General features: G+C 61.3%; 1 protein-coding gene across 1 annotated transcript; it reads left to right on the plus strand.

Moving 5' to 3' along the window:
* Positions 1-675: 675 nt before the first annotated feature.
* On the plus strand, positions 676-14472 carry Bpifb3 (BPI fold containing family B member 3). Its single transcript, XM_027945070.2, has 15 exons — positions 676-787; positions 1318-1474; positions 3138-3242; positions 3585-3725; positions 4772-4835; positions 6091-6151; positions 6803-6894; positions 7012-7191; positions 8626-8679; positions 10543-10713; positions 11320-11387; positions 12281-12323; positions 13028-13091; positions 13601-13677; positions 14443-14472. The coding sequence occupies exons 1-15, from the start codon at positions 676-678 to the stop codon at positions 14470-14472; spliced, it is 1419 nt and encodes a 472-aa protein (XP_027800871.2).
* Positions 14473-20681: the final 6209 nt, after the last annotated feature.

The following is a 20681-nucleotide window of genomic DNA, read 5'->3' on the forward strand; positions in this document are numbered from 1 at the left end:
ATACTCAAGACCCTGGAGGTCAAAGAGGCAGGAGCCTGGGTTTTCTTCCAAAGGCAGTGGGGATCCACGAAAGGGTTTCAGCAGAGGTGACAGGGGAGGATAGACGGTGTCTGATTGGGTGGGAACTAGTATGTAGCCGTGTTCCCACTTTCCAATCCATTTCCCTTTGGAGTGGAGCTGGGGAGAACGAGAAATGGGACATTTTAAGTCTCAGGGTTGCAGGTCCCTGATCAGCCGCACCTTCTAAAAGTGGCCCAGGAGCCAGGGCCCCCCTGCTGTCCTGGAGGGCCCCTCAGGGGCTGTCTCCAGGTCCTGCCAGGTCCACCAGGGGCACACTAAGGCTCTGAAGTCACGTGGACTCAGCCTGGAATTCTGGCCCCGCCACTGATGAGCTCGGTGGCCTTGGCCGAGTCCCCTCCAAGCTCTCGGCCTCAGTTCTCATCTGTGAAATGGGCCCACGAGGGGGGAAGCCGTGGGAGGCAGCTCTGAGTCCCGGGTTTGGAGCTGCACGGAGCGGCGCGGCTGTTGGGCGCTGTGCTCCTGTGGGTGCCTCCCGCGGGTGAGGCTGCCCCGGCTGCGCTGGGAGGGACGGGCGGCCTGTCGGTCGGGGACAGGAGGAGGCCGGGGCCTGAGGAGCGTCTGAGGCCGGCTCCGCCCGGCAGGTGTGCGCCGAGGATGCTGGGCCTGTGCTCCCTGCTTCTGCTCTGGGGCCTGGCCGCGCCCAGCCACGGGCTGCTGGAGACGGTGGGCACGCTGGCCCGCATCGACAAGGACGAGCTCGGCAAAGGTGAGCCGGGCGGCCTCAGGGGTGCAGCCGAAGAGGGGCAAACGGGGACCTTCAGGGGACACCGCCGGTCCCAGCCCCCCAGGCGGTGCTTTGCACCCAGCCCTTCCCCCTCTGCCCAGAGCCAGGCCTGGGGGCCCCAGGGTGGCTTCCTCCATCGCCATCAAGCCCCCGGTGGCCATGGGCTCCTGTCCCTCATGGTGCCGCCGGGCAGCCCAGGATCCAGAGCCCCAGCCACACTGCGGGCCCCGGGTTGACCTTCTGCACAGTCCTGTGCAAGTCCCCGCTCCTCTGGGCCTCAGTTTACCCATCTGTATCATGAAGGAGGGTCATGGGATTCAGGTGCCAGGCAGAGGGTTGTCACCAGCCCTGTGGCTGGAGTAGGAGGCTCTGGTGGTTTCTGTCACTGGAGGGTGACCTCTAGGTCAATTCTGACCAAAACAATTGTTTTCCCGCAGCTCAGAGGAGGGGCGGATGAGAGGTCCTGGGCAGGGGTGGAGTTCTAGCATCTTCTATACCTGCCCTCTCTGCAGCCATTCAGAACTCGCTGGTTGGGGGACCCATTCTGCAGAACGTGCTGGGGACAGTGACGTCTGTGAACCAGGGTCTCCTGGGCTCAGGAGGGCTGCTTGGAGGAGGCGGCCTGCTGAGCTACGGAGGGATTTTTGGGGTCGTGGAGGAGCTGTCTGGGTGAGTCCCTGTGGGGCCCGGGGACGCCCACCTGTGTACCCTACAGGATGTCTCCTGCTTCAGGAAATCGAGGGGAGATGGTCTCTTTAATTGGACGTGAGAGTGGAGCAGGAAGGGCGGGAACATAACGCCTGTACTGCGTGCCTGGCAGGACAAGAAGGGCCACAGGCCACTATGATTGAGGTCCCACCCTGGAGTCAGTTCTAGTTACCTGCTGGGTGACCCAGAGCAGATTGCTTAGCCTCTCTGGGCTAATCCAGGTATCTGCATGGCTCCCTAAATAACCTCCTTCAAGAACCCTGTCCTGATTATCTCCTCCCTTCCCCCCGCCCACCTTCAAGGTCTCCAGGGGACGTGCCACTTTCCCTTACACCACACATTTTACTGGTTTGGGTTTTTTCTCTCCTAGTAGATCATAAACCCCAACCAGGGTAAGTAGGATCTTTATCTGGATGGTTCCCTGCTGTGTCTCCATATCATAAATAGGACCTGACACGTAGCAGGCATTTCCCACATATTTTTGAAGGAGTGAATGAGACATGTCACATAATAGTTAATGTCTGGAACTTAGTGACCGCTGCCCGGGGTTTCTGTGTGTGGCACTGTGCTGAGCATCATCAGTGAATTGTCCTGCTGAATCTGGGGCAGGACAATCATCAACTGCGCTTAGCATGTGAGGAGACTGAGGTCCTCGGCACGCTCCCCGACCTGGGGCAGGAGGGGACAGTGTCAGGGTGTGTCACAAGCCACGTTGCCTGGCCAAGCCCAGGGGACATCAGTCGATGGACGGTGGTAAACCTGGGAATGTCCAAGAGAGTCCCCAGAAGGCTGAAGCCCGGGCAGTGCTGGGACCTGGGTGGCCTCCCTGGCTGCACTGTCAGAAGCTACTCATGGGGTTGTCACTGTGTCCAGCTGTTGAAATAGCGCCCAGAACAGCGAGTCCTTGATACCTGCTGTCGTACTGTTGGATTAAATATGTCTCCCGCCGGAGAAGCCCCCTGCAGGGTGAGGCTGGGCCTGAACCCGACATTGTCCTCACCTTGGGGAGCCACTGACAATCCCATGAGTTCAACAGTGATGGAGCGGCCCAGAGAGACAGGAGCCACTTGAGGGTGTCTCCCTGTGGCCAAGACAAGCAAGGCAGGCTTCCTGGGGGAGGAGACCCTCTAGCCGGGAGGACCAGGTTACTGAAAGGGACTGTGGAGTGGAAAGAGTCAGGTCATTAGCTGGGCAGAACCTGGAGGACAGAGCGGGTAATGACCCAAGAGAGCCTTGTCCCAGAGGTCCCTTGGGTTGTGTGTATGTGGAGCCTGGGGGGTGCCGGTGGGGGCAATGCCGAGGTCAGAGGCCAAACCAGGGCTGAGGCTGTGGGGACAGGCGGGGAGAACCGCCTACGGCGAGGATGGTGGGAGAGGTACGGGTCTGCACTCCCTTTCCCCACTTGTCTTTCCCTCACCCCTGCGAGTGCCGCCCAATTTACAGATGGGGACACTGAAGCCAGGAGGTAAAGGAACTGGCCCAAGCCTTCACAGGTGGCTCTGCAGGTTCAAGGTGACAAGGAGACCCACCCGGGAGAGGCTCTGCCCTGCCTGGTCCAGGGTGGTCCTGGCCCCTGGTGGGGAGGGGAGCGGGGTCTGGGGTAAGCAGTGCTTCCCCCCCTCAGGCTGAAGATTGAGGAACTCACGCTGCCCAAGGTGTCGCTGAGGCTGCTGCCAGGTTTTGGGGTGCAGCTGAGCCTGCACACCAAAGTGGGCCTGCACGGCTCTGGGTGAGTGTGCCCTGGGGGCCTGCGCCTACCGCACTGTTCGGGGGCAGCTCCCTCCTGTTCACCGACCTCCCAACCTACTGCCTCCCAAGGGACTCCCACCCTACTGTCCCGCTCCCCTCCCCAGAGACCACCGCCCACTGACCCCATGGACTCCCATCTCGCCCTCTCCAGACCCCCTCCACTGCCCAGGCCTCAGGGGAGCTGGTGGGAGGAGTGGGACCAGGGACATGCAGACACGGCAGGCCGCTCCAGGCCAGTCTGCACCGGGGTGGGCGTGGCCAGGGCGTGGCCAGGTGGGTGGGGCCTGGCAGCCCGGCCACGCCCCAGTGCCCGGTCTCGCAGCCCCCTGGGGGGCCTCCTGCAGCTGGGGGTCGAGGTGAACGTGTCGTCGCGGGTGGCGCTGGGTGTGAGCCCGCGGGGGACGCCCATCCTCATCCTCAAGCGCTGCAGCACGCTCCTGGGCCACATCAGCCTGCTGTCGGGGTGAGTCGCCCTGCTGCCCTGTCCCTACCGCTCTGGGGCGGCGGGGGCCTTAGACACCTTCTGGGTCCACCCCGGGCGGCCTGGACTCACCCTGCCCCGGTCCCCCTGGGTGGGGTCAAGCCCCTGCACAGATGGACAGTCTGAGATCCCCCCAACAGGACTCCTGCCCGCTTCTGGGCGTCCTCCTCCTCCAGCCCCTGGGGATCCTGCGTCCCTCTCACAGAGCTGGCCAGGGGGTCACCCCGATCTCTGCAGCTGCTCCAAGCTCTGTCCCTGCTGTGGCACATCAGAGGCTGGGCTCTGCCCCTGAGTTGCTGTGTGACCTCAGAGTGCCCTCCTCCTGTCGGGGCCTCAGTGTCCCCATCTGTACCACAGGGGCTGGACCAGACTATCCGGAAAACACTTTTACATTCCTCCTTGGGGGGGGGGGGCACCAGAGATGGGTGGGCTTCCCTGCACTCTGCGAATGCCATGCCCATGGGACAGTGGAGGCCCAGAGAGGGCAAGGACTTGCCAAGGTCACACCACTGATGAGGCAGAGATGGAGAGGAGTGGGTCTCTGCTGAGGTCCAGGCTTCCGCGGTGCTCGGCACCCACTCCCGGGGCACCCTCCCCTCCCCCTTCCTGTGTCCCCCCATTAGTGTCTACCTTCTAGCCCAAGGCCAGCACTGTTCCCGGGTTTGTTGAATGGCTCTGAACAGTGACAACACTTCGACAGCTTTGAGAGGGCTCCCAGGAATAGGGTGGCCCTGGTGCTCCTGTCCCCAGACGGACCTGAATGAGGAGACCCAGGAGGGGCTGAGCTTCTTGGACTCCAGAGGCTCCGTCCTGCTTCTCTGGGCCATCGGGGCTTGGGGAGGGAGGCGGGAAGGGGAGCCCAGCACCGTGTGGGTGCCCTGTGGTTGTGGCTCTGTGGGGCTGCGGCCCTGCACCCCAGGGTGCCTTTCCAGACCCACATGTTCCTTGTCTGCAATGTCGGGGAGACAGGGGGACAGGGGGACACTGTCCCCGCGCCGCCACTGTAGCCTCACTGTCTCCCCGCCCAGGCTGCTGCCTGCGCCACTCTTTGGGGTCGTGGAGCAGACGCTGTTCAAGGTGCTGCCGGGAATGGTGAGTGCCCTGGGCCTGGCCCCTCCCTGGTTGTGGGTAGGGCCTCTCGGGCAGGATCAGGTGGCACTTCCTCTCTCCCCACCGGCAAGCCACCGGGCGCCCATGGACTGCCTGCTGGTCTGGGGACGTGTGGGCAGAGTCTCCCCAGACCTCCAGGTGGCGAGGGACCCTGCCCCCAAATCTGCCTCTTTCCCCCCACCCTGTCTTTGCCACGTGTTATTATTGACTTGGTTTTTCTTTAAAAGACCTTTAGATTAAAGTGGGGTCCCTTGTTCTAAGCGGAGCCTGTGCTTGGCGATCACCTCTAGAAGGCCACCCAGGAATATTCTTCCACATTGTGATTCATCTGCCCCAGGGGGCAACGTGTGTGGGGGGTGACCTGTGACTGTGGGAAGCCTGGCTTCCCTCAGGGGGCAGATGCAGCTGGGTGTGGCCCAAGGCTATTTACAGAGGGTGGGGGAGCGACAAACCAGGGTCCCATAGAGAGAGTCAGGCCTCCCCCACTCAGCAGGCTGGGCTCCCCGTGGGTCCTCCAACAGGGAGACATGGCAGGTGGCAGGGAGACGGGGACCTGGGGCTGGCAACTCTGCCTGAGGCTTGAAGAAGCGCTGCAGGAGAAGGCCATGCTCAGTGCGGGGTCCCCACCAGGCCCCCTCCGAGGGGACTTAACAAGGGCGTGTGGCTGCATCTACACTGCGACCCTAATGGGGGCCTCCGGCCAGAAGCTGAGCTCTGGGTCGCAGAGAGGCTGTCGGAGTCCGTTGGCAGCACCCTGGCTGCCTGGGACTCGCTCCGCAGGGCACCCGGAGGTGCAGGGCTGTCCCCACCCGGCCAGTCCCCACCCGCCAGCCCCTGTGCTTCCCTCATTCCCCTGACCGGCCTGACTTTGAGGCCCTGGGCTGGGGCAGCCCACTCTGCAGACAGCCCGGGCCTTTCTTCTCTAACCCAGCTGTAGGCCCAAGTGACTGGACGGGGACGGCCACCATCTTTGCCTCCTCAGGCACAGCCCCCGCTGGCCACGGAAATGTGTCCCCTGTTTTCCCAGCAACCTCGGGGGTTCCTAATGGGGCTGTGTGACAGGGGGAATGGGCCTGGGCCCCTCTGGGCCCCTCCCTGCCGCACCTGTGTGTCCCCACCTGTCCCCACATTCTGCCTTCCCTTGGTGCCAGAACCACAGAGCAGGTCACTTAGAGGAAAAGCGCTGGCTCCTGCACCCGGGGCTCTGGCTCATGGCTCCTGTCCCCTGCCTCCGCAGCTGTGCCCCGTGGTGGACAGTGTGCTGGGCGTCGTGAATGAGCTCCTGGGGGCTGCGCTGGGTAGGTTGGGGTCCCTGTCCCTCCCTCTTGTCACCCCAGGGCAGCAGGCCCCGAGGGCGGCCGGAGGTGCAGGGCCCTGGACCTTCCCTTTCCCGTCAGACTGAGGAGGCTGCCCTGGGGGCTGGGGGACCCCGGTGCAGGCCTAGGGCCAGGGGTGGCGCTCGATGTCCTCAGCCATCTCCACGTGTCGGTGCTGCAGAGCGACATCTGCTGAGCCCCTGTGGTCAGACACAGGAGGGGACAGACAAGAAGACTGAGGCCCAGAGAGCTCGAGGAGGGCGACCAAGGCCCCAGCACCCCCAGCTCCCAGTCCCCTGCGCGGGTCCTTTGGGGCTCACTAAGGGGCTTTGGAGAATGTCAGAATGTGGCCAGGAGGAGGAGGGGACGGGCAGGCAACTCCACCCGCGGTGCTATGTGAAGGGCAGGGTGACCACGTCAGGGGATGAGCTCCTGACTCTGCCACTTCGCTGTGTGGCCTCGGGCTGATGACTTCAGGGGCCCCAGTCTCCTCCTCTGTGAGATGCGATGACAGTGGCACCCAAGCGAGGGATCGGGCAGCGCTAGGCCAGCAGCAGGCGCTGGGCAGGTGCAGGGGCCGCTATCACTGGGGACGGGCTCCCAGGGCATACCTGTCTGTCCTGTCCCCAACAGGCCTGGTGCCCCTGGGGGCTCTGGGGTCCGTGGAGTTCTCGCTGGCCACGTTGCCGCTCATCTCCAACCAGTACATAGAGCTGGACATCAACGTGAGTGCCAGGGCAGAGGTCCCCCCTGTGCCCAGGGTGTGGCGGGGTGGGGACGCTGGGTCAAGGCCAGGGGGTGGGCAGCCAAAGACCCTCCTGGGCCGTTTCATGTCCCTGCAGCCCATCGTGAAGAGCGTAGCTGGTGATGTCATTGACTTCCCCAAGCCCCACGTCCCAGTCAAGGTGCCCCCCAAAGATGACCACACGTCGCAGGTGACAGTGCCGCTGTACCTCTTCAACACTGTGTTTGGACTCCTGCAGGCCAACGGTGCCCTCAACATAGACCTCACCCCTGAGCTGGTGAGTGTCCTCCCGGGGAGCCGTGGCAAGGCCGAGCTGACCGGCCACGTCATTGCCAAGCAGCCAGCCACCCGTCGTAACACGGGAGAGCTGACAAGTTGATAGCGCGTGCGCCCGGCTCTGTACTTGGGGAGGACATTTGCCACTTCACTGTGCGGCAAGTGAAGCCTCAGTGAGACCTCCGAACCCCTCTCCACTCAGTACTCCAGGGGTCACTTCGATTGGTCCAAACAGGTCTAGGCAAGGAGGCCCCTTCTGACCTTGGAGTCCTTCTTGAGTCTAAGCTCATTTTATACTCAAGTGTGAGTGGCTGACATTTCCACTCCTCTCTCAAGATCAGACTGGAGTTGGAAAGATTGGGTTACGCCAGTGGGAGGTCGCTTGTGCTTTTGTTCCGAATCCTGGGGATTCTCTGCTTGCCCTCTGGCTCCTCATCACCCTGTGGGTCAGACGGCCCAGGCCACAGGCCCGCGCAGAGCCATTTCTCGGCCCCAGCCTTCCCGGGAGGCAGTGGGCTCTGAGCTCCTTGGGCTCCCCAGCAGCAGCTCAGGCCCAGGGGAGGAGGTTGGCCCCTCGGTTTCTGCAGGTGGGGTCCCGAGAGCAGAGGTGGCCTCGGGGAGGTTGGGCCGGGCCCCGAGTTGGGAAGCAGGTGTCTTTCAGCTGGGGATGGGCACGGTCATGCCGGGCAGAGACGCCGGGGTCAGCGTGTGCGGCGGAGCACCCTGTGCGTGTGGGTGCGGGCACCTGAGTTCTGTTGCACGAGAGAGGCCCTCGGAGGCCCCTGGTGCTTCTGCCCTCACAGGTGTGCGGGGTGAGTGCCTGGGACCCTCCCGCGCAGCGTGTCTGTGACTGTCCCATGTGAACCGCTCTGTTCTGAGAAGGGGGCTTGTGCAGCTCGCAGGGTCTTCGCCACCAGGGGCCCGGGATGCGGGGCCATCGTGAACTGGCCACCTGCCGCTCAGCTGCCCCAGGGGCGGGTCCAGGCCCAGGGTGACCATCTTCTCCACCTTTTTAGGCAGAAATGCAGATTTATATAGAACCCCCTGGTTTGTAAACGTGGGAGGAAGTTCGTATTGGGATAAAAGGCAAAGGTGTCCGAGGCCGGGTCCCCAGCCTTCAGATCCCGCGATCTGCAGGGCAGTCCGAGGCCTCTGACGCCGGCCTGCCCCGCTCAGTTTCACCCTGGACAAGAGCCTTAGGTCAGGAGGCGTCGTCCAGGGAGGTGCGTGAAGGCGGGAGAAGCCCCGACCTGGGCCTGGCATGCGGTGGGTGCTCAGGAATCGCGGGCTCACAGAATCACCCCAAGTGTTTGTCACGATGTGTGCCAGGGAGGCGATGGGGAGGGAGGGACACAACTGCTCCATGTGCCCCGGGGCTCCTCGGCCCGTTTCTGTGTTCACACCAACTCTCTCTCCCATTTGGTCTCCGGCCCAGGTTCCCAACAACGTTCCACTGTCAACCACAGACCTGGCAGCTTTGGCCCCTGAGGTGAGTGGCCCTCTCAGGGGCTTTGATCGCTGTAGCTCCTTCCCCCACTGAGGCTGAGTGGCCTCCAGAATCGTTCTCAACACAACCTTCCAGCAGCTGTGGGGAATGCTGAATCCAAATTCATACTACAGTGTGAAAGACTGACACCACGTCCCTTCCTGATAGCAGGTTTTGCTTAGAGAGGGAAGGACCAGGTTTTCCGGCCCCAAGGAGCCAACCGGGCATTTTTCTACGGCTATTGCTCCTCTACCAGGCAGAGATCAGGAGATTCTTTCCTCCAAGTGCCTTACTTCATCTTGATCTTTGTCTCCTCCTTCCCCAGTGAGAAGATGCGGGGCACTGGTTGGAGAGGGGAGAAAAGGGAGAAGAGGCAGGGAGGCAGGGAGGCAGGGAGGCGGGAGGCAGAGAAGCAGGAGGCAGGGAGGCAGGGAGGCAGGCCTAACACATGGTCCCAGGGCCCGGCCTCAGCTTTCCCATTCATTCAGCTGAGGCTGGAGCAGCCGCTTTACAACTGTGAGGATCTGAATTCGGACTAAAGTAGAAATGACTACTACATGGTCCTTATAGAAAAGCAGATTCTGACAGAGGCCAGAGAGCTCGGGCATTCACCAAGAGGATGCAGGTGGCAGCCATGTCTGGGGGTGCAGAGGATCCACTCTGTGAGCTCTTGAAGGTGGTGATTGAAAGCAGCCTTGGGGCTTAAGGTTGGGGCTGCAACTTCTCAGAGTCCCTTGGCTAAAGGGCATGGGAGGAGTCTTAGGGAAGGAGTGGACTGGGGTTAGACATTCAGAAGAACTTTCTGAGGGCTGGAGTTGTAAGATGATGGAGAGGGCCTTGGGATAGGCAGGGGCAGCTAGGGTGGGGATCTGTGGGTGCAGCCAGCTGGACAGTGTCCCCCTCAGGAGCAGGGAGGCTGGGCTCCTCTCTGGAGCCTGAGCCCTTGGAGTCTTGCAGCTCTGAGTGGCGCTCTGTGGCTTCAGGTTCTGTGGACCATGAGGGTGGACCTGGAGATTCCTGGCCTGGTTGATTCTGCTCCTCAGGAAGCCTGGGCTCGAGCCACGGAGCCCCAGATTCCAACCTGGGAGTGTTCTCCTGTGATTCCACAATTCCTGTCACTTCTACGAGGCGTGACTAAGGACTCGGATGTCCTGATTGCATGATTCATTTAGCTGGTCCACAAATGTCAGCTGAGCCCCCTAGTACCAGGCCCTGTGCCCCGTGCTGGTTCAAGCCCCACCTGCCCTTGAGGACACAAAAGGGAACAATAGTGAAAATCGGGCAAGCCCTGGGGTCTGGGGGCTGCAGACAGACTGCAAGCAGTACAGGAGGGTGAGGGATTGGTTACAGCCCGTCAGAGTGTGGGCTGGTGCTTTTTACAAAGGCCTCACTGAGGTGGCATTTAAGCAGAGGACAAAAGAGGGGAGGGAGGAAACCATGCAGTCACCTGGGGAAGACATTTCCAGGACAGGCAGCAGCAGGTTCAAAGGCCCTGAGGCAGGAGCAGAGTGGCAGGTTGGAGGAACTGCCCATGGCCAGTGAGCCTGGAGGCGGGAGGAGGCTGCCAGCAGCGGAGGGTGAGGCGAGATGAGCAGGAGGCAGGGGGTGCACCAGGCGAGCTCTGTGTGCCTTGGGAGGGTTTTGCCCCTTCCTGAGTGAAGGAGTCAGCCTTGGTGGCTCTACAGGTCTGTCTCCACCTGAGTGTCAGCCTCATGGAGGCCAAGATAAGGCCCGTGAGGGTCAGGACCTCAGCACAGTCCCGGGGCCCAGGGGCTGCTCGAGGAGTGTTTGTTGACTGACTGATCGGTTCTAGTCGGGGCCTCTCGGCGGCCCTCACGCCCCTGCTCTGCTCCTGTCCCTCCGCAGGCCCTGGGGAAGCTGCCTCCAGGCCAGCACCTCCTGCTCTTTCTGCGGGTGAAGGACGTCCCCATCGTCAAGCTCCAGAACAAGAAGGCCGCCGTCTCCATCCCAGCTAGCATCCGCGTGCTGTTTGCGGTCCCTGGAGGGAGCCCCGAATTCCTCTTCGAGCTGAATGGGGTCAGTGGCTCAGGCAGGAGGGGACCTGGCCCTGGGTCCTGCATGGCCCTGGGGGCCTTTCCCTGATTTCAGATGGAGGCCCCATGCGGGGCAGCCCTGTCACCGTCATCAGCTGGCTGGACGCCTGTGGCTCTGGTTGCACCTCTGACCGGCCCCAGGCCTGTCCCCTCTGGTTTCTGGGGACCTAGGAGTAGCCGAACCTCTGTGGCCTCCCTGCTCAGCTCTCTCATGGACGCCCCCGTTTCCAGTGTGCCTCCTCCAGCCCTCTCCCTGGTCCCCCCTGCTGCCCCCTGACCAGACTCCCGAGGCCCAGCTCTGAGCCTGGCGTCCTGCCCACTGCCTCGGCCACCTGGCCTGCGGGGACCGCTGCTGACCTGGGGCAGGGCCCGCCCTCCCCGCCCTCGCCTCCCTCTGTTCACGCCTCGTCCCTGGTGGGGGCGCCTTCCCCCACCTGCAGGCTGGAGGGGGGCCCTCCAGTCCCCGCAGCCCCGATCCTGGCTCCGGTTCCAGCGCCCAGTAGGGCTTCGGCGGGTTCGTGTGGGGAAGAGGTGGCAGAGCCCCGGCCGCCAGGTGGACCTGCCCGGTTCTGTGCGCTTCCCCACGCAGGCGCTGACCCTCAAAGCCCAGCTGGCTCCTTCGGCCACCAAGCTGCACATCTCCCTGTCCCTGGAACGGTAACGTGGGGCCCTGGGGACTGGGCCTTTCTCCTGTGTCTGGGAACAAGAGTTAGGGGCACCCGAGAACAGGGCCGCCTGCTGTTTGTGGCGCATGGGAGGGTCAGCCCAGGAGGGGACGGTGTGGCCACTCTGCGGGGGAGGAGCTGGGGGCAGAGAGGGCCCTGGGGGCCGCCTCCCCTGCCCCTTCTCTGCCCTGGGGGCCGCGGCTGCCTTCAGGACACAGAGCCCAGAGCCCTGCTGTGTCAGCCCCAGAGGCTGGCCTTGGGGACAGTGGTCCCAGAGTGTTGTCCAAAGCTTCGCCTCTCCTTTGACCAGTTCTTTCTCTAACCTCCCGTCTCTGTGGTGACCCGGCATCATGACAGTCATGACAGCTAAGGTGACAGTGTCCGTGAGGGTCCTTCCTTACACGTGCACAGCACTTTATAGTTAGCAGAGCCCTCTGTGGCCCCGGCTCACGTCGCAGGTGGCCCTGGGAGCAGGTTGCGGCCTCGGCCTCCCCTCCCAGGCCGTCAGGAGGTGGGGACGTGGGTCTAGGCCCTGGCCACCTGCACGAGGGCCAGCTGTGATCCTTCAATAGTTCGCTGCCTTTAGTGAGCACCTGCTGTATATGGGGCCTCCTGTGTCCAGTGCTCAGTCTGGGGAGGGCCACTCGCTGACCCAGGGTCTGGCTCCAAGGCCGTGGGGTCAGAGGGGGTGGTTGTGACGTCCCAGAAGAGACGTCATGTCCCTTCCAGTCCATTTTGCAGATTGGAAAACTGAGGCCTGGGCAAGGCTGGCTAGCAGCCGTGCTGGCCCCGGAGCCCCGTTTCCGATCCCGGAGAGCGGCCTGGGCAGGCGGGGGGTCGGGGCAGAGCGCCTCCGCAGGCCCAGCCTCCCTCTTTCTCCGCCAGGCTTAGCCTCAAGCTGGCCTCATCCATCACCAACTCCTTCGACGTAAGTTCCTGGGAGCGGGAGAAGCTTGGGGAGGTCAGGGTCTTGGACAGGGCATGGGAAGGAGTTGGGGACGTGTCACGAGCCTGTCTGAGCGGCCTCAGCTGGCCTCTCCTCCAACAGGCCACAGTGGGCAAGTGGGAGGGCGTGTGTGGCCCGTCTGTGGGGGTCACCGTGTCCATCTCAGGAAAGGGAATCTCGAGGTCCTGGGTCCTCAGAGTTGCTGACCTCTAGGGCCCGACGGTCGGAAGGAACGAGGTCCCCAACTCAGGACATTCTCACACTCCGGGCTCCACTGGGCCCCGGGTTCCTGCTTCTCACAGAGTTCTGAGGCTCTGGAATCTCGAGACGGTCCCAAGTTCTAGAACATTCCCAGGCCCCTGAACTGACAGGAGCCTCAGATCAGACCCCACGGTTTCACAGGAGCCAGGACGCTTCCCTCTTCTCGGGCACTCCATGTCCCCACGTGCCACTCCAGGCCCCGCAGACCCTCCCAGGAGGACACCTGGGTCATGGGTGGAGGGTGAAGCCAGCCTCACTCCCAGAGGCCCCTTCAGGGTCCGTGGTGGACTGTCCACACCCTGGGCCCTGCGAGCACCAGGAGCTGCGTCCGCAGGCCTCGGGGAGGCTCAGCGGGGCCTCGGGACGTCCCTCCCTGGGCAAGGGGGCTGCTCCCCGCGGCCCAGCGCTGCCGTGCTCTGTTGCAGGTCTCCCGCTTGGAGAAATGGCTCAGCGATGTGCTCCAGGCCACCTACGTGCAGAAGCTCAACAGTACGGTCCCCTCTGCTCTCTTCCTGGTCACAGAATGTCTGACCTGTTGCCTTGCCCATGGCTCTGATGGGGACACGGAAGCCTGAGAGGGGTCGGTCCCCACTCGTAAGATGCAGGAACCAGGGCGCCACCCTCTCCACTCACACCCCACTGACTCGCACCTGCACCACACCAGGCCAGGCCCCAAGAACTGAGCTGAGCTGGGTCCGGCCAGAAGCACCCACCATCCCAGTGGGAAGTAACCGTGAAACGCGATTCCAAATAGGTGACCCAGGGCCGGCAAGGGATTGATGGAGGCTGTGGGGGGCTTGGCTGAGGGGAGCCACTGACACAATACAGAAAAGGGACTTTCTTGTTGGGGTGTAGGAGGTTGAATGGAGTTTGCCCATAGGAAGAGAATGAGCTGGTCCAAGGAAAGTTCTAGAATAAGGTCAGCAGGATCCAAGCCTCCCTGGCTCTGAGACTGCCCTCCCCACAGCTTCTTTTTTCCAACTCTTCCTCCTTCACAGTGGACTTGGCGGTTGGAATTCCCTTGCCCAAGATTCTCAATGTCAATTTTGCCAATTCGGTTCTGCAGATCATTGAGGTGAGCTTCCCAAGCAGAGGGGCCTTAAGCTGGTGTCGGGACAGCCCTGTTTGACACTCCTGGGGCAATGCTCCACCTCGTCCTCTGGGTTCGGTCCTTCCATCATTTTCTAAATGTCTCAGAGAATGACAAGTTGCTTAGCTCAGGAATGGAGACTATGTGGCACGCGGGTACCGCTTCTTACCAGCTTGCCCTGGCAGACATCACCAATCGATCAGAATCCGCCCTGGGTAGACAAATTCTGTTGGATTCTAGTTTGTCTCCCCAGGAAAATGGAAGCTCAGATTTCCTCACGGAGTCACCATTCTGCTGGTCCACGGGTAGCGAGGACCTGTGCTGTTCCTCCCTTATCCTGTGCTAGTGACAGACACGACCAATAGATTGTGCCACTTTTTCTTGCTGAAGATTAGCACAGCCTCACAATCCTGATCAAACCAGCAAAACTCTGATTCTTGGAACTGCTCTGGGAGGTGGGCAGAGCAGGGGTCCCCCTTTTCCAGATGAGGCAGAGGGAAATCAAATTTCTGGCCCAAGGTCACCCAGCCTTGTGGCAGAAATGGCACTTGAACTTAAGTCTCTTAAATCAGCAACCTGTCCCACACTGGGGGGTCCCTTATCCACCATTTCTGCATTTCTCCACGCAGTCATTCAAGGAGTGACTGCCATCAGTGCTGGCCAGGGTGGAGGTGGGGATAACCGGTGGCCCAGGCAGGGACGTGGGTACGAGGTCCAGAGGGCCTCATTGAGCACTCTTGCTCCCGGCAGAATGCTGTTGTACTGACGGTGGCGTCCTGAGACTGAAGTGGCCTCCACCCGCCTCATGACCTCCAGAGCCCTGTCCACCTGCCCTCTCTCCTCAGCTTCCCTCCGGTCTCTCGTCTGTGTTGGTGACAGTATAAGTGTCCCTATCCACCCAGGTCCACTCAGCTTGGCCTCGGCCTGGGCTGGGACTGCTTCAGAGAGTCCCCAGGCCTCAGTGCGAGTCCCAAGCCTTCAATAAACTGCTCCTCCATCTCAGTGCCTCCGACTGGTCTGTTCCCCAGTCACACGGGGCACCTTGGCCCCAGCCTCGGCCTCTGATGTCCTCCCCAGCTGCAGGAGGAGCCCTTGGCTGACCTGGGTAGCCTCTGTGCCCGTCCTGCCTTCCTCCTGACCCTTCTCTCCTCCCGTCCCCCTCCTCCTCTTCCTCCTCTTCCTCCATCTCTCCGTCTTTGGCTCTGAGTCTGTCTGAGCCCACGCCTCTCTCTGACTCTGACTTGGGGACACTTCTCAGAAGGACCTCAGCTGGACTTTGAAGGGTGGCTGTGAGCCCTCCAGGGAGAAGAGGAGCCGGCCCTCCAGGAGGCGGGAATGAGTGAGGCTGGCGCTGTCCTGGAGGCCCCTGTTGGCTGGACAGCCGACGTGGACACACCCATAGGGAAAGAGCCCCTGGTGCATGGGGACAGCTGCCTCCCAGCAGGGCCTGGCTGGCTCCAGGCCACACGGAGGCAGAGTTGGGTTCTGCCTCGGGGTCCTGGGTGCAGTCTGCTGCTCAAGACGGGCCTCCTTGGTGAGGAGTGGCCCCTTGTTGGCACCTGGGGGTGGGCCTGAGGGCAGAGCGCCCCTGAAATCTTGGTGACTGGCTCTGAGGATTTGGGCTGGGACAGGAAGAGGAGGGCTGGAGCCCATCTGAAGGTTTGTCCACCAGGAAGAGCAGCCCTGAGGCCATCGTCCCTCCCTTCTCCCTCCTCTGTGACCTTCCTCCCTCCATGTGGCTGGTACCCGCCCCTGTGGGCATGTCGCGTTGGAGGTCAGCACTGAATCCTTTCTCCCAGGGCTCCTGATTCCCACGTGGTTCAGTGAGCGGCTGCTGGACGGCCATGTGACATCCAGCAGGTCACTGTCATCTGAGTCCTAGTGTCTTCACCGGTCACCCAGGAAGATGCAGTCATAGGGTCGTGAGGGTTTCACCAGCGCCCAGGAAGGCACCTCATCAGCAAGAGCACCGTGCCACCTCCTCTCCTCCTACGGCTCCTCCCCATCCCCCGGCTCTCCCACCCCCTGGGCGCACTCATTCTTGCCCTCATGTGACATTCTGGTCCACTGACAGCCTCAGCTACAGGATCCTAGTTCTAACAGGAAGTGGCCCAAGTCCCCGGGTCAGGTTCAAGGCCTATAACCAGGCCCCTGGGTGGGCATGGAGGGGACAGAACTGCCTCTGCTCCTCTGGCTCTGCCTTGGCCAGTTTTGTGCCACTACGACAGAGTGCCCGAGACTGGGTAATTTCTAACGAAAAGAAATTTATTGGCTCACTGTTCTGGAGGCCAGGAAGAGCAAGATCAAGGTACCAGCATCTGGCAAGGGCCTTCTTGAACTGTGTCATCCCATGGCAGAAGGCAGAAGGGCAAAGGGGAAGAGAGAGAGAAGAGGGGGGGTGAACTTGGCCTTTATAAGAAGCCACAGTAAGAAACCTACTCTGCCACAGTGAGAGTGGGGCCCTGTGAGCCAGACCCTCCATTAGGCCCCACCTGCCACTGCCCTGTCTGATTCTCCCACTTGACCTAGAGTTCCTCAAGGTCAGGGACAGAGCTATGCCATGGTGAGTCCAGTACCTGCATAGAGTAGTGGTGAGAGCAACTGATGTTTATTGAGTACCTACTGTATACCAGACACTGTGTCAGATGCTTTACATCCTATTTTACATGTAAGGAAACTGAGTCTTTGAGAAGCAGAATCAAGAGAGCTCCTAAGGGGGAGAGCAGAATTCTAAGCAGTATTTATGACCTTGATTTCAGAGCCCAGGTCGCTGCTCCAAAAGTGCCCTTGCTGCTCTGACTCTGCTCACAGATGCTTCTAGAAGCTTTAAGTGCATTATGTCACCAACTTCTCACATCAGTCCTGCTTTCTAAGAACTGTGTTTACCTTCACCCTGTATTTGAGGAAACTGAGGCACAGAGAGGTTAAGTGGTGTACCAAGGCCACACAGCCAGGCAGTGACAGGTTGGGATTTGAACTCAGCTCCCCCAGCTCCAGAGCCCCTTTTATGAGGGGGGCGGGGCTGAGGGAGGGGCCAGTGGTGGATGTGGGTCTGTTTCCCGATCTCAGCAACCCCTGTGTGACCCCACACATGCCCACTTGGCCCCCTGCATAGTTGAGTCACCCTCAAGGTGAATCACCTCCCAGGGAACCTGGAAGTCCTTCCGTCCAGCCCCCACAGGCTCCCCAGCTCCAGACAAAGGGGCCTTTGGGGTGCTAAGCCCGGGTGATCTCCCTGGCGCCAGGGCTGTGCTAATCCTCTCAGGATGGCCAGGGCCAGCCCAGGGGACAGATCAGCTGATGGCCACCAGGGACTGGCACGTCTCAGGGCCGAGGGTGACTGACACGCCCTTTGTGCCCACACTGCCCTCTGCTGTTTGCAGTGCCACTTGGTCCCTGTGCCCGGAGGTGGGGAGAGGCCCCTCTGCGTTTTACTTTGGTTTAGAAGGTGAAATGTTTGTTCAGCAAGCCGTTTCGTCACGCCAAGTGCCCTGCAATAGGGAGCCAGGGGACCTTAAACGAGGAGCCCCGGGTCAGAGGACTCAGAGAGCATGGTGGCCGCGAGGTGCCCGCCCCTCTCCTGTTTCACGGGTGGGCACAGGTGCAGAGAAGGACAGTCAGCCGTGCGGGTGATGCTCAGGGCAGGTGGGGCCGAACTGACTCCTCTGCAGAAGCGGCTGCTTCCACGGCGGAGCTGAGAGGGGCTACAGTTCACTGCGGCTTCAGGAACATTCTAGAAGTTTCCTACCTAATCCTTGAAACCCTGCTAGAAAGGGTAGTGCAGGTGGTGTGTGTGACTTTGGAGGTGCCTGTGCCCAGAGCCCTTCTAGTGCCAGCAGGGACAGTAAGGCAGCCCTGCCCGGGCTTCCTCCTCGTGCCCCGGAGCCTCCCCAGAGCCAGCAGGGACCCGGGTGGCGAGGACACACCACCCACTGAGCCCCACCGCAGGCCAGGGCCTGCTCTCAGAGCTTTGCGGGACAGGACGGTCCCAGACACCATCTTATCACCTGAAGCGGAGAAGGGATGGCAGCAGGCACAGCAGCCCTCGATGTGCCCCCTGCCAACGGGGCAGCTGTGTGCCCGAGCGAGGCTGGCCCCAGGGACAGAGGAGGCTGGTGGTGACGTCAGCCCGGCTGGGCCCTCGGAGACCCTCCCTGGGAGCAGGAGCAAGTGGCCTGGGGAGGGCTGTCAGGGACACGAGACTCGGTGCCGCCTGAGGGCCAGCCTTGGCGGGGACAGAGAGCACTCTGTCCCTCAGAAGTGGCAGGTGGCAGGGGGCCGAGAAGAGGGAGCATCTGAAAACCCAGGGACAGGGGCTGGGCCGGAGTCGGGGGTGGGACCTAGGGGAATCCCCAGAGCAAGGGAGGGTGGGACACTTGTGTGGGAGGCCACACCTGGTCTGTCTGGAGAAAGGCCACCTCAGTGGGGGGCCCAGGGGACCCCATGGCCCAGAGGAAAGGGAGCCGCTGTGGGAAGCTTTGTGTAGCGGGTGACAACTTGACCAGTGGAATTTGAAGGAGGACGTCCCAGAGGGCAGGACTGCAGGGAGCCCGGGGGTGCCGCGAAGGGGACGGGGCAGTGAGCGGGCGGCCGCGGGGACAGCCCTGGATGCCAAGGGAGGGCCTGGGCCGCGTCCCTGCAGGTCCTGGAGGGGCAGTGGATGCCCCTGGGGCAGCCGGGATTGACGGGACCAGGAAGCAGGGAGCTTTCTGGGGAGATGCTCTCTGTGGTGACAGGAGCGTGGGTGACACAGAGACATACAATCGTCAAAACTCTGCAAATGGCCGCTCAGGGTCTCTACATTTCACAGTCTGGGAACTTGACACAGAAGGGAAGACGTCGCGTGCGTGTGGATGTGATCAACCATAGGGCGAAGACCAGTGTCCGCACCTGACCTTGAAATGCATAAAAAATAAAAGAGGGGCTGAAGGACAGGTGGACAGTATGACCAGCCACGCGACAGGGCAAACGGCAGCTGTGGCCAGCTGGTGTGGGCTGATGGGTACGCGGGTCGCCCCCGGAAACTTCTTTCATTGGCTGTTTGCGTGATGATGTCATGATGACATATTTGGGGAAAAGTCTAGATCCTTGAAAACCTGCCTGTGCACGATCAGCCCTAAACCTGAGGAGCTGGGCCGTGTCCGTCTGCCTTGGTCCCCCAGCAGCCCGAGGAGCAGAGGCTGAGCAGGGTTGGATCCTGGGTCCCCTGGCGCTGAGTGTCGTCTGGGGCACCCAGCCTGCCCTCCATCCATCTGGAACGGGCAGAGCCCATTTGGGGCCTACCCTGGATTCCCAGAAACGGCCCAGACCAAAAGCAATCATGATAAAGCCCAGCTCATGTGACACCATCCGGGTCCAACAAGTCTTGGAATTAGCCACAAACCACAAGCCCTTGTGGTTTTGGTGCTAAATGCTCAATTTGCAGAGTTCCGGTCTCTCGTAATTCTGATCCCATGATTACACGGTGCGCCCCCCTCCGGGCCCAGGAGGCTGCTATATAAGGGCTGATCGTGGCCAGATTCCAAAGCAGAGGGCCTGGTGACCCGGACCCTCAGGACCGAGCTGCTGGGGCCTCCAGGGGTAAGGAGGACTCCCTTCCCTTTCCTGGGTCCAGGCCAGCAAGGGAGGCCAAGGCCTGGGAGGTGACCAGGAGACTGTCCCAGACTGGGGACATGTCAGGGTGAGCCCTCTCAGAGCTTGGACATCTTGCCTGCAACCTCAAAAGTACCTACAAAAGGCCCGAGTTGGGCCAGGTATCTGCGTGAGCAGGGCCCTGCTGGTCTTCCCCAGGGACGTTGACTTCCCGGGACATCTGTTACCTCCCTGACACTCCTCAGCTGCTGGTTGATGCTGGAAATTCCTGCCCTGGTGCCCATCTCTTTAACTGTGTCTGGACTAGAGCGCTCTCTGGGTTGGGGAGGTGAAGAACCACCTGAACATGTCAGCCCTTCACATTGTAGTGTAAATAAGCATCTCCCACACTTTCCTGGGAGCAGATGGAAGGGGAAGTGTGGAGACTCCCTGGAATCCAAAAGAATGGAAACAAGGAAAAGAGGAGAGAGTAGACACGCGGAGGGACTGAAACCGACTATTTCAGTTTGGTCCGACTCTGCTCTCCGAGGCTGGCGAATGTGGCCTGGGAAGAGGGAGTGGGAGAGGTGGGCAGAGGGCAGCAACACGGAGGTCCCCGGACGTCAGCCAGCTCACCCCAAAACACACGTGTGACCCCTCCAGGCTCAGAGCATTCCCGCCCAGGTCTGGTAGGATAGTCCCCAAACAAAGGCAACAGCTGCGGTGGACTGAAGGTCGCTGTGTACTAGACACAGCGTCCTGGCCACCAGCAAGCAGGCGCTCAAAGAGGTACAGACTTTTGCTCAAGGGTTTTAACCACGTGGAATAGAACTGAGTTCTCCAAGGAGGTTGAGGGGTGTTTGTTGGCTGCAGGAGGTTCAGAAGGTGGCCAAAGGGATGTGTGGGTGAGTGGATGGCCCCAAGGCAAGATGGATGGAAGGTTGGGTGGATGGGTGGATGGGTGGATAATGGGTGGGTGGCTGGGTGGGTGGAAGGAGATGGGTGAGTGGAGAGGTGGGTGGGTGGACAGATGGGTAAACCCTGGACACATGTCCCCAGAGCCTGTCTGCTACAGTTTCCTGTTTTTGTTGGCATTCCCGTTGTCCCTCTGCCGGCAACTCAGTCTGTGGACGCCATCTTGGGAGACAATCAGACGTCCCTTCTCTGGGATGGTTCAGTTCATGGCGCTGTTTTGTGTCACCAGACTCATTTCAGTTGGAAAAGTTGGAAGGTGGAGTGGGGGATTCTGGTCCTCTCTGCTACGTTAGCTTCCCCGGTCAGTTCCCCTGGCCTTGGGTCTCGGGTTGGATCCCAGTCTTGGCCGAGGGGGGTCTAACTCTGCCTGCTGGCCAGGGGGATGGCACGGCTGGGCCACCGTCACAGGGTGCACCCTCTCCCCAGGAGGAAGCTGTAGCGGC

Source organism: Marmota flaviventris, chromosome 2 (assembly GCF_047511675.1).
Source record: "Marmota flaviventris isolate mMarFla1 chromosome 2, mMarFla1.hap1, whole genome shotgun sequence".
NCBI classification, from domain to species: Eukaryota; Metazoa; Chordata; class Mammalia; order Rodentia; family Sciuridae; genus Marmota; species Marmota flaviventris.